The sequence below is a fragment of the Sceloporus occidentalis genome, unplaced genomic scaffold (genome assembly GCF_023333645.1).
Source record: "Sceloporus occidentalis isolate IW3139 unplaced genomic scaffold, rSceOcc1.0.p SCAF_7, whole genome shotgun sequence".
NCBI classification, from domain to species: Eukaryota; Metazoa; Chordata; class Lepidosauria; order Squamata; family Phrynosomatidae; genus Sceloporus; species Sceloporus occidentalis.
This window is the reverse complement of record NW_028316987.1, coordinates 44,370,684-44,387,608: the sequence shown is the minus strand read 5'-3', so window position 1 is coordinate 44,387,608 and position 16,925 is coordinate 44,370,684. Positions and strand designations below refer to the sequence as shown.

Sequence of the window (16,925 nt, the reverse complement as noted above, 5' to 3'; positions counted from 1 at the left end):
ATCTCTTGGCCATCCAGATGTTTTGGACTGTGGCTTCCACAACGCTAGACCACAAGTGATGCTGGCTTGGGCTTCTAAGACCTGGAAACCAAAACATCTGAAAGACCACTTAAAATGTCTTCTGAAAGATTAAAAAAAAGTTTTACTTACTATTAAGGCAGTTAATGCTATTCTTCTAGTCAATTAACTAGTCATGTTAAATAAACAGAGAAGCATCTTTCAACAAGTAAGTTACAAGCATTGTGTTAATTAAACAAGACAATACATATTGTTACTGACATGCTAAGAGCCACTAGACAGTTAAACTACATCCCAAAATATTCATGACTGAAATGCAGTTTCAAGAAATTTACCTTAACATCAAAAGAAGGCTTGAAGAGCTTGTCTTTAGATAAAAATTTAGATGGCGTGTCCAGATGCAGAGAGGGTTCTTTCTGTAATGGTTTTCCACCCAGTGGAGGACTTGGCTTTTTACCAATATGGTGTGAGATAACAGTCTGGAAAGCTTTACTCTGAAACCTGTTCATATCCAGAGGTGTTACAGCTGTTCTCTTCTCAGTTTCAAACAGGTTGTTAGGTTGATCCGGCATATTTGAGGGTGAAGCATCTGTCAGTCCTTCATCTAGCTGATTCCCTTATTTGCATTAGAAATATAAAATCACCATCATTTTTAAAAAGCCTATTCCTCAGTTAAGTACAATTTTTACAAATATCTGGATTAACAATTCAAGGAACAAAACCTACAGCCATTTGCATGTAGTATGGCTGTACCAGGCCCCTAGACTAAACTTCCTAATCCTTCTTTACAATCGTCTACATACCATTTAAATGGAAGATTATTACACCAAGTTTTAAAAGGATAATGTGTTGCTAAAACTGTTGTTAAAAGAGTGTTACTTGTTGTAATTGTTTCTATTCAACAATCAGGCTCTGGAGCGCTCTGCACCAATAAAATTTCCTGAATAACTTTCAAGGCAGCCCCATGTAGAATATGTTGTTGTTGTTGTTGTTGCTGTTGTGTGCCTCTGAGTGACTTCCTCTGAGCAGAAAGAGAGTGTCCTGCCTAATGTCACCCAGTGGATTTCCATGGTTGAGTGGTGATTTGAACCCTGGTCTCCTGATTCCAGTGTTCAAACTACTGCACCAGACAAGTTCTCATACAACACATTACAGTTATTTAAACAGGGTTTTTATAAAGTGTGTATCAGACATCTCTAGTATAGGTACAGTCAGGCCACTAGCCTCAGGCATGCATGCAAAAGCACACCTAATCACTGCCGAAATATGGGAATCCAGGAGTACAGTCCAACTGTAAATAAGTGGACTGTAATCCCATTCAGTACAGTTTAAATCCATATTTATACTGTCTCTCTGTCTTGGCTGAATTAAACTTCAGTTAAGCCCTAATTCATTACTAATATTGCATTGATTTGCACTGGGATGGAAAAGAGATGCAGTAATCAGCAAACTGGTGGCATCAAACAAAATTCTGGAGAAGCTCTCACTAAGTGTTACCATAGAGTTTCCAAGCACTATTTTCTGAAACTGCCTCTTCAAGGACCAGAGCCACTGTAAAATAATGCCTTCTAGTTCGATACCAGAATAGTGAGTGAGAAGTATACTAGGGTTGATGATACCAAACTTTGCTAAGATGCGCAGCAAAACTATAAAGGACGGACTCCTCCCATCCAAACATTTCTCCACAATAACCAAGCCTAGAGCCAGGTTGAAATAAATCAATATTATCTTACCTTACCTCATTGGAGTCAATGTGGCATAGTGGTTTGAGTGTTGGACTACAACTCTGGGAACCAGGGCTCGATTCCTAGATTGGCCATGAAACCCATTGGGTAAACCTGGGCAAGTCACACACTCTCAACCTTAGAGGAAGGCAATGGCAAACCTCCTCTGAACAATCTTGCCAAGAAAATCCATGATAAGTTCGATTTAGGGTTGCCATAAATCGGAAATGACTTGAAGGCACACAACAACAACAACAACAACAACCTACTCCATTCAGAAATCCTAAAGCTAAAATACCACATATTCCAACACCTTGCCTGAGAACACATTAAAAGGGTTCTAACTTGCACCAGGAGCCTCCACAAATGCGACAGCACCACATTTCAGAGATTTGCTCTTCACTTCATTGACGCTAATAGTACACAGGAAAGGTGGGGCTTACCAGCAAAACCCATTTTTCCCTGATCATGTGAAGAAACAGAATGCCTGGAAAAAGGTTATGATCAGACTCCAATTATTAACTTCTGTCTTATACAATCATGCTAGTTGAACACACCTACAAGTTTCAAATTAACCAACCTTTAGTGACTACACTGTCAATTAGGAACTTGCTTTCATCGGCCTTTTCTCCTGTCCTTGAACACTCCAACAGCCAAGCCATAGTAACAGCTGGGAGATTCCACTTCTTTGCAGCTTCATATTTGGAGCCCTCTGGCTCTTTCACTACCAGGTGAGTACTGACAAGCATTGCCTTCCTTGGATTGGCTTTCCTCACAAAGAATTCTTGAACTCTAAAATAAACATTAGATGACATTTTCGTAACAAAGCACACAAAATATCATCCTTAGAACAAAATCTGAAACACTGTGTCATATAAACTCATCTCTTTTAAAAAGAACAAACTCTAAGATGGCATCCTGTTGGTTACTCCCAGTTAGAGTCCACTTGTAAACTGAACTGCTGAATGCTAAGTCAAGGTACAGGCAAATCCCACTGATTCACTGGGTCTGCTCTATCCAGGACTAACAGCAGCATTTAGGCACCAGTTTATTTTTTATTAAAAAAAGAAAACATAATCTAAAACTATGGACTACTAAATATTTCAAAAGTTCAGCTATAATTGTCATTACTTGAATGCAACAGTATTTTAAAATCCCACACAGTGTTTGCTCCCTTTAAATATTTCAAAATTTTGTAGATACCAAAAAAGAAACCAAATGTAAGGGGGTATTACATACCTTGCACCAAGCAGATTTGCTAAGTATATTAAAGAATCTCTTTCTGCCCCACTAAATTGGCTGAAAGACAGTACACACTGTTCTAATGGGGTAGTTCCTTCTTTCATTGGTACTGGTGTGAAAAGCGGATTTGACTGAGGATCTAGCAGGGACTGCTGTTCTACACACATCACCTAACAATAAAGAAACACAGAGAGAAACCATTCAAACAATAGACAGTCTGGGGCAAAAAAAAAATCATACTATTGCACAGAACCAGAATAATTATTTTGCAAACCCCAAGACTTGCTCCAAAGCTGTCTGACTGTCATAAATTTATCTTAACCAACTAGCATATATACTTTATCATAAGGTGACCTCATGTATAAGTCAAAGGCAGATTTTGGGGCCAAAATTATAAATTTTGATATGACCCATGGATAAGTTGACAGTAAAACTTAAGGGCATGTAACAAAGGCATGATACAGACCGGCAAAATGTAGCGTGGCGGCGGCAGCAGTAGGGTGAGGGAGCATGCACCATTCAGACGCTCCCTAACCCTAGTACGCACTAGGATTAGCCTAGTACGTACTGGAGGTGGCAAAATAGTGGCGCCCTGTCCACACGGGCACCGCCATTTTGATGCGACGGATGCTTAGCGTCCACACGCTCCAACGTCATAAGGAGTCACGAGTGCGGCATTGGTGCACTGTGACGTCCTTATGGCGCCGCAAGAAGGGCCCACTTTTTGCGGGTCCTTTTTGCTGCATGACGGAGCTGCGCGGTTTGTCCGCTGCAGCTCCCTCGCGCAGCAAAGCAAGACGCTGGCAGACCGCCCTTTTTGGCGGTCTGTATAGCGCCAAAGGATCTACAATGGTTAACAATGCCAAAAAACTTACAAAATTCCAGCAGACATAACAGTTTTTTGTTCACACTCAAGGCTGGATGGATGTCAGAAAGGGCTGGGAAGTGTTTGTGCTTTCAGCACAGATTACACTCTTGCTGTACTAGGGGATGGTTCCTTTTTATGTAAGAGTTAAACTGATCTGTGGATAAGTCAACTCAGTTTTTGGGGGCCAATTTTTTGACTAAAAAACCCTTATGCATGAATATACAGTAGTTGACAACAAATAACCAACAACAATTTTTTTTAACCAACAACAGCCATCAATTTTTGGACAACTGTAAAATTAATCAGTGTTTTAATACTTCAGCCTACTACTTACTTCAAGGAATAATCAGTGGTATCCTAACTGAAGAAAATATACAGGCACAAAAGTGATCATAGCTCCTAACCACATTCCAATGAGACTCTAGACTGTCTCAGTCTGTGAATTCTTACAAGTCAAATATATCATATGTGGTAATTTCCACAATTAAAACAAGCAGAAATAAAACAAAACAAGGCAATACACATGTAAGATTCTTAATTTGGCATGTAGCATTTTTCAGTTTAGATTTAGAATTTGCATTTTATTTTTTCATTTCATGTATTTATTCTACAGCTTCTCTTACCAGCCATGTATTTGTAACCACATCTCCTACAGTTGGCTCTACAGTGTATCCAAGGAGGGGAACCACTGCATAGTCAGCAACTGCTTTACTTTCTTGAGACAGAACCTTCCCAGCATTCTCTTCAATCAAAGCCTTCATGCAAGATTCATCTTCTCTACCAAAGCCCTGAAGCAGAAACCTTTTCCCACTGAGCAAGGCACCTTCAACAATGGGAGATGTCTCACCCAAGGCAGTAAACTCATTTCCTTCTTGAAAGGTAGTGTGATCAGTATCATTACAGCCACCAGCAACGACTGGAAGAAAGGTAAAAATGTAAAGAAGTCTTATTTTTTTTAAAAAGAAGTTATATAACACTCAAAGTAAAGATGTGTCGACAATGGAAGGGGGAAAATGCTTTCCTAGTAAGATTTTAATCCTAAATTATGTAGAAATGGAGTCTAATCGCCTTTTAACATGTGAAATACACTCGTCCCTCCACATCTGTGGCTTTGACTTTTGCAGATTTGATCATTCACAGATTTTATTAATATATTCTCTCTACGATTATCTAGGTCCTCCAGTGCAACTCTGTGGTCAGCTTTAACCAAAGGTCGCACTGGAGGACACAGAGATACCTAGAGAGAACACTCCACAAGGTATTTGTAATTCCTTCAGTGCAATTCTATGGTCAATGTCTGGCAGATGTTGACCACAGACTTGCACTGGAGGACCCAGAGATTCCTAGAGGTGTTCTCTCAGTTAAAAATAATGTTTTGGTTATTTGCGGATTTTCTACATTCACAGGGGGCCTGTGCCCCTAACCACAGTGAATATAGAAGGATGAGTATATTTTCAGAGTTACCCACTTTAACAATTATAAAGCAGCAAGTGCTGATTTCATTTAATGTTTCTGCATTTTTATGAATGTTGAACAGATTTCCACATAAGCCCCATGACGCAGGGGTTTGTGTAGCAGCAGCAGCAGCAGGTACATGATGCCCAGTGTTATGGCTGTGTGCTATAAACATAAATTGACATAAGTAATTCAAGGTTTAGATTGGAATAATAACTAAACAGAGTGTCCCATCACATTTGCAGGATCATCACTGGTTGAGCTGTTCTGAAATCAAAAGACTGCTCACAGACAGTTTAACTGCTGATGGTTGCAGGCAATATGGCTTCTGTGAGGAAAATGAGAATTTAGTGAATGACTTCAGGCAACACTTAGGAAAAGGAAGGCTGTCTAGGATTGGCAGGATTAAGAGGAAAGAAGATTTCACACTTGACAGGTAGCAGGCTGGAATGTGAATAAAAAGAGATGCCACTACACAGAGCAACTAACGATCATAGAGCTCAAGAGGCAAAATCAGTATTAAAAAGGGGTTTTTAGAGAACACATACAGCAGACACAAGGGCAAAGGAAAACAGGACAAAAAGGAAAAGAGAAATGAAATAATTATGAAAAAACACTTTTGTTGCTATTGTTTTTTAATTATTTTATAATGTTTTAGTTATTTATTTTAACATAACAGCTAACTTGTTTTCTAAACTTTTTACCATCAGGCTTTTAGTTACATTTTGTTTTAACCTTGTTGTAAGCCACCCTAAGTCTCACGGCAGAAAAAGGTAGGATATTAAATAAATGAATAAATAAGATCTGAGAAAACTGTATTGGGGCTCTGTGAGGTATTGATAGCAAGATAAGGGAGTTGTAGATGCATCAAGATGCTGCAAGAAAGAAAAGTAGGGGGAGGTCATATAGTGGCAGATCTCCTACCTACTGTGGAATTCTGAGTTATATACTGAGACAACAGATCAGCATCTGCTTCTGGAGCCTGTTGAATATTCACAGTTTCTTTCTTCAATACGCTATTTTTTTTGAGGAAGACAGGATGCTCAAAAACTGGACTGTTCACTGGTTGGTAGTTTTCAGGGATATATTGCTCCTCAGGCAGTAGATAACCTTTTTTAAAGCATTCCAAAAGCCACTGTACTGTCACAGCATATGGTCTATTAAACATAAAGGGACATAACAAATCAACTGGCACATCTATTCTTCAAAGAGGAACCATCCTTATTTTACATTTTTGCTAAAATAAAATTTCTGAACAAAGAGAAGAGGCACATAAATTTGTCAAAAATGCATATTTCCATATCTTTATTTGTATGTTTATTTAATTTTTTTAAAAAAGACTTGTATTCCCACTAAGGAAACAATTTATCTGAAATGAGCGTAAACAGAATCCATTTTTCTGTGCCTAGAGGTATCACAGAAATCAAATTTGGGCAAGATCACTGTTTTAGAGACTGAAGCCTGTAGGGCTAACATTCATTTAAAATTTTAAACTGTTTACAACATTACATACTGAGTTTTTTAAAATTACAATTGAATAATACTATGCTCAGCATTGCCCACAACACAATATGTAATGTGGAGAAATGCCACGTTTAACACAATTAATTTTTACCAATCTTTTCACAGAAGGAGATAAGACAAATAATCAATCAGTACCTCTGCACTGTCTTCTTCATGAACTGTTTTAGTTCATTATCATCATCTCCCACAATGACATGTGTCACATCTTCATTGAGTTGATTAAAACGGACACCACCTCCAAAGTTGATAAGCCTTCTAATTTTATCTAATTTCCTGCCACTGAAACCACAAAGGTAAATCTGCAAGAAAAAACAAGGAAAAAAAACACTGAAGCAATATGGCAATTCACAGGAAAGTTAAAATACTTTCTCATGCAGTCAGAGCTTCACTTGATATTTTGTCTGAAGTACTGTTGAAAAAACAAACCACTGTTCAGTATTAGTCCCCTTGTTGCAAACCCAGGAATAAAAATCTTTATTTTGATCTCGCATGCAAGAATGAATAGTATTTACAGTCTTCTCCCCCAGTGCACAAGAAAATAAGGTATTCTGTGCTGCCCTTAATCAGTATTTACGCTTTGGAATCTTTTGGGGAAATCTTTTATGCATTTGAATTCTCTGCACAGAAAATAGTGCTCAGAAAAACTATGGGCATTTCTGTGCAAATGAAGTGCTGCTTAGTAGCAAAGGATCTTGTTGCTGTTCTCCTTTTCTTGGTACAACTCCCTAACTGTTGAACATGTTTTTTTCATCAAGTGTATGGAAAGTAATGTTATCTTCACAATCTTAATGTATTTTATCCTCCAACTGATTGTTTCTACATCATTTAGGAAATGTAGAAAACAATTCTTTGCTACAATTAATTCCATTTTAATATAATTTTACTATTAATGAAACAGCTAGGAAATGCAAATGACTTCCTAACAGAGCACCTCAGTATCTTCTGTCACCTGTCCTGGCTGCAGGAAAACTGTGGCAACAATATTTACCTTGAAACCATCACCCCATGGGTATACATTCAATTCTGCTCAACAGTATTCATAAAACTACAGAGCTCTACAAACTCTAAATGCCTATTTATTCATCAGAATCATTTCACAACTGTGCATGCATTATTAGACATACTCGGCATCCATCAAGTAAATCTTCAGGTGCTTGTAAAGAACTAATATCCAAGTTGTTCAGTTCATCAGAAGGATGGTCCACTCTGTTATTGATAGGAGGGCTACAAGATGTTTCATTAATGCCTGTTAAATTGATGTTTGAAATGTGGCTGACATCTGAGAGGGTTCGACCTTGGAATAACATTCAAATAAAAAGGTTAAGATCACATGTGGAAAACTGCATAACTGAACCACTCTGATCTTACTCTGTAATTTTAGTGCAGAAAAGAGAAAGGCTAAAAATGCCACCAGGTACAAGTTGAGTCTCAATTATCCAAAATGCTTGGTTCCAGAAGTGTTTTGGATTTCTGAGTTTTGGGGATTTTGGAATATTTGCATACACATAGTGAGGTTAAACATGAAATTCATTTATGTTTCACATGCACTTTAAAAAAGTAGCCTTTATATTATGCATAAAATTATACATGATATCTTTAATAATTTTGCACATGAAACAAAGTTTCTGTACACTGACCCATCAGATAGCAAAGGTGTCACTATTTTAGCACCCATGTGGACAATTTTAGATTTAGAAGTATTTTGGATTTCAGAATTCAGGATAAGGGAGACTCAGCCTGTACTAATTATTATCATCTCTGTTAACCAGTTTTGTCTGTATGCACTTACATTACAATACAGTACGTGCAAAGAGACCAAACTCATTTTCCTCTTTTTGTTGCTTGGACACAGTCTCCTCCAAGGAGATGGCACGTCAGATACTCAAGAGTATTTTTGTTCCTAAATTACAGTTTTTCTCTTGTCTTCTTAGTAAATATACCAAGGAGAAAAGAACAAAGAAATTAAAAAATGAAAACTTATATAGCCATAAACCTTATTTTTAAACCTATATTCAGGATTTAAACATTTCAAGCAAACCAGCTTCCAGTATTTAAAAGTGGAACTTGTTATATATGAAACAAACTTTTTAATTATGAGAAAGACTTAAAATTACAATCCCCAATACACTAATTAGTAAGAGCCATCAGGAATAGGAAAGTGCTACAAGACCTAACTGTTGACAAGATTACAGCAAGTATAAAATAGTGTGTATGCAATTTATCCTTTCTTTACTTATAACCAAATACCCTTTTCCACAAAACATGGCAGATAAGTAAATATCACTGTATACTAACAGTAAACTCATTCTTCAAGTAGGGATGTTTAAGTAGTGAGGATGTATCAGTAAGTTGACAGAAACCCTACAGACTGAGCACACTCAGTGACTGTAGAATACTGCCTGATTACTTGAGGATTAAGAAATGGAAAATCAGGGGAGTGGATGGAATGAAGGATTGTTATTGTGTATGTTATTGCCACTTGATGATGAGCTAGTTTTAATATTGTTATTCTATTTTATCAATGTGTTTTATGTATATTTTAGTGAACTGTAATCCCGCCTCGATCCATCTGGGAGAGACAGGAAAATATAAATAAACTATATTATTATTATTATTATTATTATTATTATTATTATTATACTGTACATGAAAAACAATTTTATTATATTACACTGGGGAAGGCCTGGGAGGCAGAGAGACAGTTAATTAATAATAATAATTTGTTTTATTTATATACCGCTATTCCAAAGATCATAGTGGTGAACAGCAAGTAAGCTAATTAGCAAGTAAGTTACACACATACATGTGCCAGCCTTGCAAACCAACTGGGGCTTTTCCACAGGGCTGGAGAGTAGGAGTAATGAGTAAGAGGTTTTTTACAGGAGTAGGAGTAAGAGTAACATTAATAAAAAAATATCGTACTCCAGAGTAGAACAAGGAGTAACCCCAAAATCACGTCTCCCCAGCCCTGCATTTTACTGAAGGCTCCATGTTGTGTAGTTCAACATACAAAGAAATAACACCAGCCTGCAAAATTCTCAAAGTAAAAACACTCTCCTAATAGTAAATAAGGCCTTGTGTAGTACACATGCCTTGATTACATCTTGTCTGGACTATTGTAATGCACTCTATGTGGGGCTACCTTTGTAAAATGTTCAAAAACCAGCAGGTCCAAAAAGGCTGCAGCCAGAATGCTGACTGGGACCAGTTATCGGAAGGCTATAATTTATTAAAACAGCTTCACTGGCTACTGGTTTGTTTCCAGGCACAATTCAAAATGCTGGTCATGACTATCTAAAAGACCTTATTTCCCAAGGTAAACCTACCAGACCTTAAAGATCTGCAGGGAAAGGTTTTCTCTTGCCACCAGAGAAAGGCTGCCCTCACTCTCTGGAACTCCCTTCCACAGAAGACTAAGCTAGCCTCCTCCCAGCTTTCCTTTTGCCAGCAATGAACTTTCTGTTTTAGCAGGCTTTTACTCTGCAAACAGGGGAGCTTCTTATTTGGATGTGTGCTTTATTTATTTTTTAACTTTTGTATGTCTTTTAAATGATTTTATACCATTTAAAGTGATGGTTTTTAATTTTTTAAAATATTTTTTTTTAAATTTACTCTGTTTGGGAGCCATTTCCAATCTCACACAGGGAGAAAGGCAGCATACAAATGAAATTAAATGAATAAATAGGTCCTCCTAGTCATTACTGACCGTACATTCAAAATATTTATTTTACTATTTATGCATGGGAATTTATAAACTAGCTCCATTTACAAATGACAAAGCAGTATACACAAATCATTAAAATGTAAAATTAATCTATGAAATCTTCATATCTTTAGCAATAGAAAAGGAGATAAACTACACTGAGAAGGCTTGCAAAAATTCTCAAAAAGAGACATAGTCAAAATCTTCTCAGACTGAAGAAAGAAATCTGATTATATTAAAAATAACTTACCCTTTTAGTTTTATAGAAACTCAAGACACTTTGGGGGACTCATTACTTACTGTCAAGGTTGCTAGCTTGGCTAGTAGGAGTTGATGTATTTGGTGCATTTGCTTGCTTTGGTTTAGGGATTACTGAATACATTGATTCATCTTGGCAAAATCCCTTTTCAATGCTATCAAAAAACCACTGCATGGATACACAATGGACGTTCCACTTTCTTGCACACTCATATTTCTGGCCTTTTCAACATACAGAAAAAGAAAGGTAAAATTTTAAAAATCTATTTGGAAATATATTCTGCATGTAAAATATTAAATCCTGAATACACAATTGTTACTCATAATTTTCTTAAAAGTCATTTCCTGTCATTTGACTTATAAAAGTGAGCTAATCTCTCACTTCATACAGTGAGTGCATACACAAAATTGGACCCTTAAAAATGGTTGCACTGATATGTGGAATAGTGGTGCTTTCTTTATATGGGCATAAGTCATCAGAACAATTCAAGACTCAGATGGAAATAAATAATAGTAATTCTGTCAAGTCATGCCTGAGTTGTAGGAAGTAGATGTATCATAATGCTCCGACGATTTCTGAAATTAGAACTTTCAGTTACTGTTTTTAATACACATTCACAGTTTTAAAATATCGTCATAGGAAAATCTAAAAAATTCTTGTGGTCCAAATACAACAATATACACTAATTATATGTTTAATGATACCATTATATGGCATAACTGAAAAATCTAAGTTTGGGTCCAGAGTTTGCTTTTGCTGGTGGCAGAATCATCTGAGAGAGACGTGGGGGAACCTGATTTCACTAATTACCACCTCCCCTGCAGCCCTCAGCACCACTTTCTGCACTGTGTTAAGAGGGTTCCTCATCTCTCTGGAGAAGACTTTCCCCAGAGGGTGTCAGGAGCTATAAAGGGGAAATTCCTTCATTCCACCAGCAAAATTTCCCCACAAGATCAGAAGCCTTCCACAGATAGGTCATTTGTAGGAGGCAAAGCAACTATTGCTAGCAGAAAACAAGACTTCTAAAAAGGCCCTGTACCAACTTGGTGGAAAATGTGCAACTGTAAAAGACTATTGTCCTTTAAGTATTTGTGGTAATTATAATGTATAGTCCACAGTTGACTGTTTGCAGGGGTGGGCGGGGTTGTTCTTCACCACCACCATGCCAAGCAGATAAAGAAAGATCATGTTCTCCTATACAGAAGACAATGAAGATGAAAATGCCACCATCACTGGTGGCTTTTCTGTACAGACCTGGTTGCTTCCTGAATGTCTGGCTCTACATCCTCAGAGGCAGACCCTATAGGAAGGGCAGCAGGAGTGACTAGGAAAAGTTCCCTTGCTATAATCCAGCTGCAAACGGCAGCTTTACTTCTTACTTCTATTTTTGTTTCACTTTAGTTGGATGGAGGGGTGGCAGTCAACTGCTGCCTTCCTGATTCCTACTCTAATTGTAGTTTGTTATTGAATGTAGATGGCAAGCTAACCCATAATAAGAATGCATACCCAAATTGTTGTGGAAACACTGTTTTCACAGATGTTGAGGGAATGGAAGTAGTTGCAAAACAAAACAACAACAACAACAACAACAACAGGACCTGGAGACTGCATGTGGCCAGTAGGTTATGCTTAGCCACTCCTGCACCAAGGATATCTCCTGCACTCAGGATTCAAACCTGAGCCACAGTTAAAAACAGTTTTGACCTTGAAAAATTGTACACTTTTACAAGAAGCCTCCTGAGTTCAAGCCAAGTAAAACTGTGTATGCTTCAAAGAGATGTTTACCTTTTGGCTCTTTAACAATAAGATGGGTACATTCATTCATCTTGAGTTGCCCTGTGTACTGACCACCATTTTCCGTGGTGAGACGCTGAACCTCTTTTCGGTCCACGCTGCTCAAACCAGTTACACATACTGTACAGCCAAGAAACAAAGGGCATAAGAAGTCATCCATATTTATGTCTGTGTATCTGATCATCCTGTTGGAAACAAGAGCAATAAAATTAGTATTGATATTTCTTATTAGCAGAAAAACTAAGTCTGAGTTCAGTCACATTTAGACTAGAATCACAGAAATCAATGGGGCTTATATTAGTTATCCAACTGATTTAAATTAGTACAGCAAGTATACCTCCAACCCTATGAAAGTGTCTATGTAACATAAAAAACAGCACAATGTCAAAGATATACGTTATTTACATTTTTCCCATTGTCCATTATTCCAAGTGAGGCTCAATGATTGAATTTTATTTATTTATCTATTTATTTATTTGGTACTGAGACTTATAATTAACAAATGAGTTTAAGCAAGAGTGCTTAATAATTTTAGAATCTTAAAACCTTTATTAGGAACTATTATAGTGCTATATTTTTCACTTTATACAATGTTAATAAATTCATGAAGTGTGGTCTTACCTATGTTGTGATTTATTCCATAATACTTGTATCCAAGAGGGAAGCAAAATGGTTTTTTTCAAATTAGCAGCAACTAAGTATTTCTTGCTTCCAACTTCTCCAGCTATAAGATGAGTTACTAATACATTAAGATCTCTGTATATACGGCCACCCATCATTTGTACATACTTATGGACCTCTTCCTATGGAAAAGAAACAATTGCAGCACATAAAAAACAACTAAATTACACAGATGAAAATAATTTAGAAAACACTATAAAGACAAACAATGCTATATAACTGTTAATACTGGTAGACATATAGCTCAAAAACAGTGTACCAATTTGAAGAACATAACACAAACAACACTGGTAAACCTGAGAAGATCAGGGTAAAACACAATATGCCTATAATGTAAATAAGGGTAGATGTTTTAGATTAAACTCTAATCACAATACGGTATTCCATGTCCCATCATATACTATTGGACATACTGGGTGAAGATGATGTGAGTTGTAGATCAAAGTAGCTGGGAGGTCAATGACCCTTTATATCAGAGCTTTGGCATCATGGTAAAAAAGTATAGGGCAAAGAGGACACATTTAATTCTTTAAATTCTAAAATAAAAATCTCTCTTTCCTGCCATAAGATAAGGCAAGTATATTTAACTTATGAAAGAACAGATTCAGACTGCATATTACTAAAACAAACTTAATGAAAGTGCAGCCCATTTCCATATAGAAACTAGACACTCTCTCTGACTGAAAAATGTTAATATATCAGAAAAGTTTAGACACCAGGAATTTGAATTCTAGGCTTCTGTAGGAAACACATCTATTTAGTCAATGTCCCTGGTGACATTTTGAAAGTGGGTTTGGGCTCCAAATTGCCATAACTGTGTGTTTTTACCAACTTTATTGCCAGAGGCAACCTAATAAAATGATCTAAAAGATAAAACCTTACATAATCGCTGAACAATCTATTGCATAGTACATTACCCTGGTTTCCTTTTGAAGATTTGTACATGATATTGTTACATCAGCCATTGTCATATTAAATACTGGATAGTCAGCTCTTGGGACACATCGCTGGTTCTGCATACAATAGATAACAACCTGTGGTCCAACAATCCTACAACCAAGCTGAGAGAATGTAAAGAAAGAAAGTCAAGTAGAATACTTTTCTCAAAAAAATTCCACCCCAAGCCAATATATGTCTTGATCAACTAACAGAATTCATATGGACAGCATAACCAGAACTATGATTTATTTCACAATGACAGAATAAAAAAACCTATTACCCCATCTTAACAGTGGCCCTACTATCCACACAATCTGATGAAATATAGCAGTGATGGCAAACCTATGGAATGTGTGCCAGAGGTGGCACTCAGAACCCTCTCTGTGGGCACACATGCTGTCACCCTAGCACAGAGTTTGCCAGTTTCTTACTAGAAAGCCAGAGGGACGTAGCACTTTGCAATAAATAAGTGGGGTCTGGGTTGCAATTTGGGCACTCGGTCTGTAAAAAGTTCACCATCACTGAAATATAGGATTCACTTCTACTAGCCTCTATTATACAGTCTGTCTGCCCCATATGTGGACTTGAGCTCATATGGATGGCAGGTCCAGGGGGACAAAATGGCACATGAGGGAACGCACCACCATTGAACTCAATGGGACTCAAGGTCCCACAGTTTTTTCCATATGTGAGGGAGTCCGGAACAGATCCCCGCATATACAAAGGGCCCACTGTATTAAAACATTCTTATTTAGCCACTTATGTGAAACAGCTATTAACAAAACTGGAATGCTCTACCCTGTAACATTTACATTAGCACATATATTTATTACTGGAAAACATTTCCATTCTATTGTAGAATTTCCTGACCAAAATGCCATTTATCAAGATACCATTTTAGCATAACCAAAAACAAAAATAAAATGCAAACCTTTTGAAGGTGATTAAAAACAGGGCCACTGAATGGATCACATATATAAAGAGATTTGTCATTCTCCTGTATTCTCAGTGCAGCTTCATTTTCAAGAATCTCAAGATATTCTTCTGACTGAAATTCTTTAATGGACTGCAAAATAAGCATAAGCAACAGGTACATATACTCTGGATTTGCAAGCTCTGTAGGGTTTTCTTTTCTAATTCAGTTCTTTTAAAAGCTTCCAGCAATGCATGCATGCATGCATGCATGCATGCATGCATAAAGAAAGAAAGAAAGAAAGAAAGAAAGAAAGAAAGAAAGAAAGAATGCTGGTTTTGGTTGAGTTTCCTATATACTAAAAATAATTCAATCAACAGTAAAAGAAAAATAAGAAAAAGTAAAATTGTTTCCACTCAGTTTGGTATCCTGTACATACCATTTCAAAATTGACATATAAACTAGATAGCTAATGTGAAGAGGAAGGTCAGAGATTGACCATAGGGTCAAAGTGAGGTAGATCCATGGTAAAGGAAAAATTTTCTGAATCAAAGAAAAAAAACTGCCAAATTATTAAAATTTTAGGAATCTCAAGAAAAAAACAGACTAAGATTAACAGAATCTTCTGAGCCTACCATCAACTAACTGCATCCTTCTGTTAATAACAATAAGAATCTGACATTTAAGGAGGAAAGTCAACATAAAGTTTTTACTTGATATTTGCTTGTTAGTCTTGCATTATGGCTTAATGGCTGCTATTTCATGATTGGCATCTCCTATGATTTGCTATATGTTGTTGCTAGGTGGATTTTCTAAAAAAGCTATAAAGGGTAAGGTGTGCGAAGTGTATGTTTGCCTTATTGCTATATTGCGCAAATAAATGTTTACAGACAAAACAGCGCTGCATGGCATTCAATGTTTGAAAATACTGTTTTAATTGTTTCAAAACTGGATTCTAGGATTGTTTTCAGACCACTTTTAGAAGTTTTTAAAGAGTATTTTAATGTATTTGAAATACTTTTTATCTTTGTATTGTTTTAAGAGATTACCGCACTACACTCTTATAGTGCCACTATTCCACTTTAACTGCTCTGGCTGCCTCCTGTTGCATGCTGGGATTTGCAGTTTAAGGAGGGGCACTTAGAATTCTCAGCCAGAGATCTTAGGTCACCCTGAACTACAAACCCCACAATGCAACAGGAGGCAACCAGAGCATTAACAGTGGGATAACAGCCCTATAAGAGTGTAGTACAGTAATCTACTTAGTTGCCGGGTTTTGGGGGGGGGGAGGTGGGGGTTCACCACCTTCGGAGCCCTTGTGGGTTGGAAGGTGATATAGAAATACTTTAAATAAATAAACAAATCTTGACCACCACTGTGTTATTAAACAAATTGTTGTCTTCCATTAACTGACATCTCCATTCTTAAACAAAAAACTGAACAAGTTTCCCCCTTCAACTACAAGGCCACAGGTTCCCTGTCCTTCGGCTAATTTCTGCAGTCTCCAGCTTCACCCAACTCTGGATATTTTAGGTCCACTTTTTGCTCTTCAGAACCCCGTTCTGGGAATTTCTTCCTCCTCACATTTGTGCATGGGCAGAGGAAAGATAGGTGGTACAAAGAAAGACAAAGTAGTTATGACAATGTAACTATGCAGTGTGAACAAGTATCATCTTTTAACTTTCCAAACCATTTACATTCAGTAAATCTTATGACCCTGGATTCTATATTAAGAGACTGGAAGAAAAGCCATTTTAAAAACCCAAACACTGTAACTTGTCTCACTGAGCAGTTGCTCCAGTCTG

General features: G+C 37.1%; 1 protein-coding gene across 1 annotated transcript in view; it reads right to left on the bottom strand.

The window, feature by feature from the left end:
- The window catches only part of TOPBP1 (DNA topoisomerase II binding protein 1), a 44,270-nt gene that overhangs the window by 17,938 nt on the left and 9,407 nt on the right, over nt 1-16,925 (bottom strand). The window contains exons 3-14 of the mRNA XM_089532799.1: nt 15,139-15,273; nt 14,186-14,329; nt 13,209-13,390; nt 12,579-12,772; nt 10,835-11,014; nt 7,956-8,125; nt 6,967-7,130; nt 6,232-6,464; nt 4,476-4,768; nt 2,982-3,154; nt 2,323-2,534; nt 354-634 (exon numbers count right to left, since the gene is read on the bottom strand). Of these exons, the coding sequence (XP_089388925.1) occupies nt 354-634; nt 2,323-2,534; nt 2,982-3,154; nt 4,476-4,768; nt 6,232-6,464; nt 6,967-7,130; nt 7,956-8,125; nt 10,835-11,014; nt 12,579-12,772; nt 13,209-13,390; nt 14,186-14,329; nt 15,139-15,273 (2,361 nt within the window). The remainder of the gene's footprint in view (nt 1-353; nt 635-2,322; nt 2,535-2,981; nt 3,155-4,475; nt 4,769-6,231; nt 6,465-6,966; nt 7,131-7,955; nt 8,126-10,834; nt 11,015-12,578; nt 12,773-13,208; nt 13,391-14,185; nt 14,330-15,138; nt 15,274-16,925) is intronic.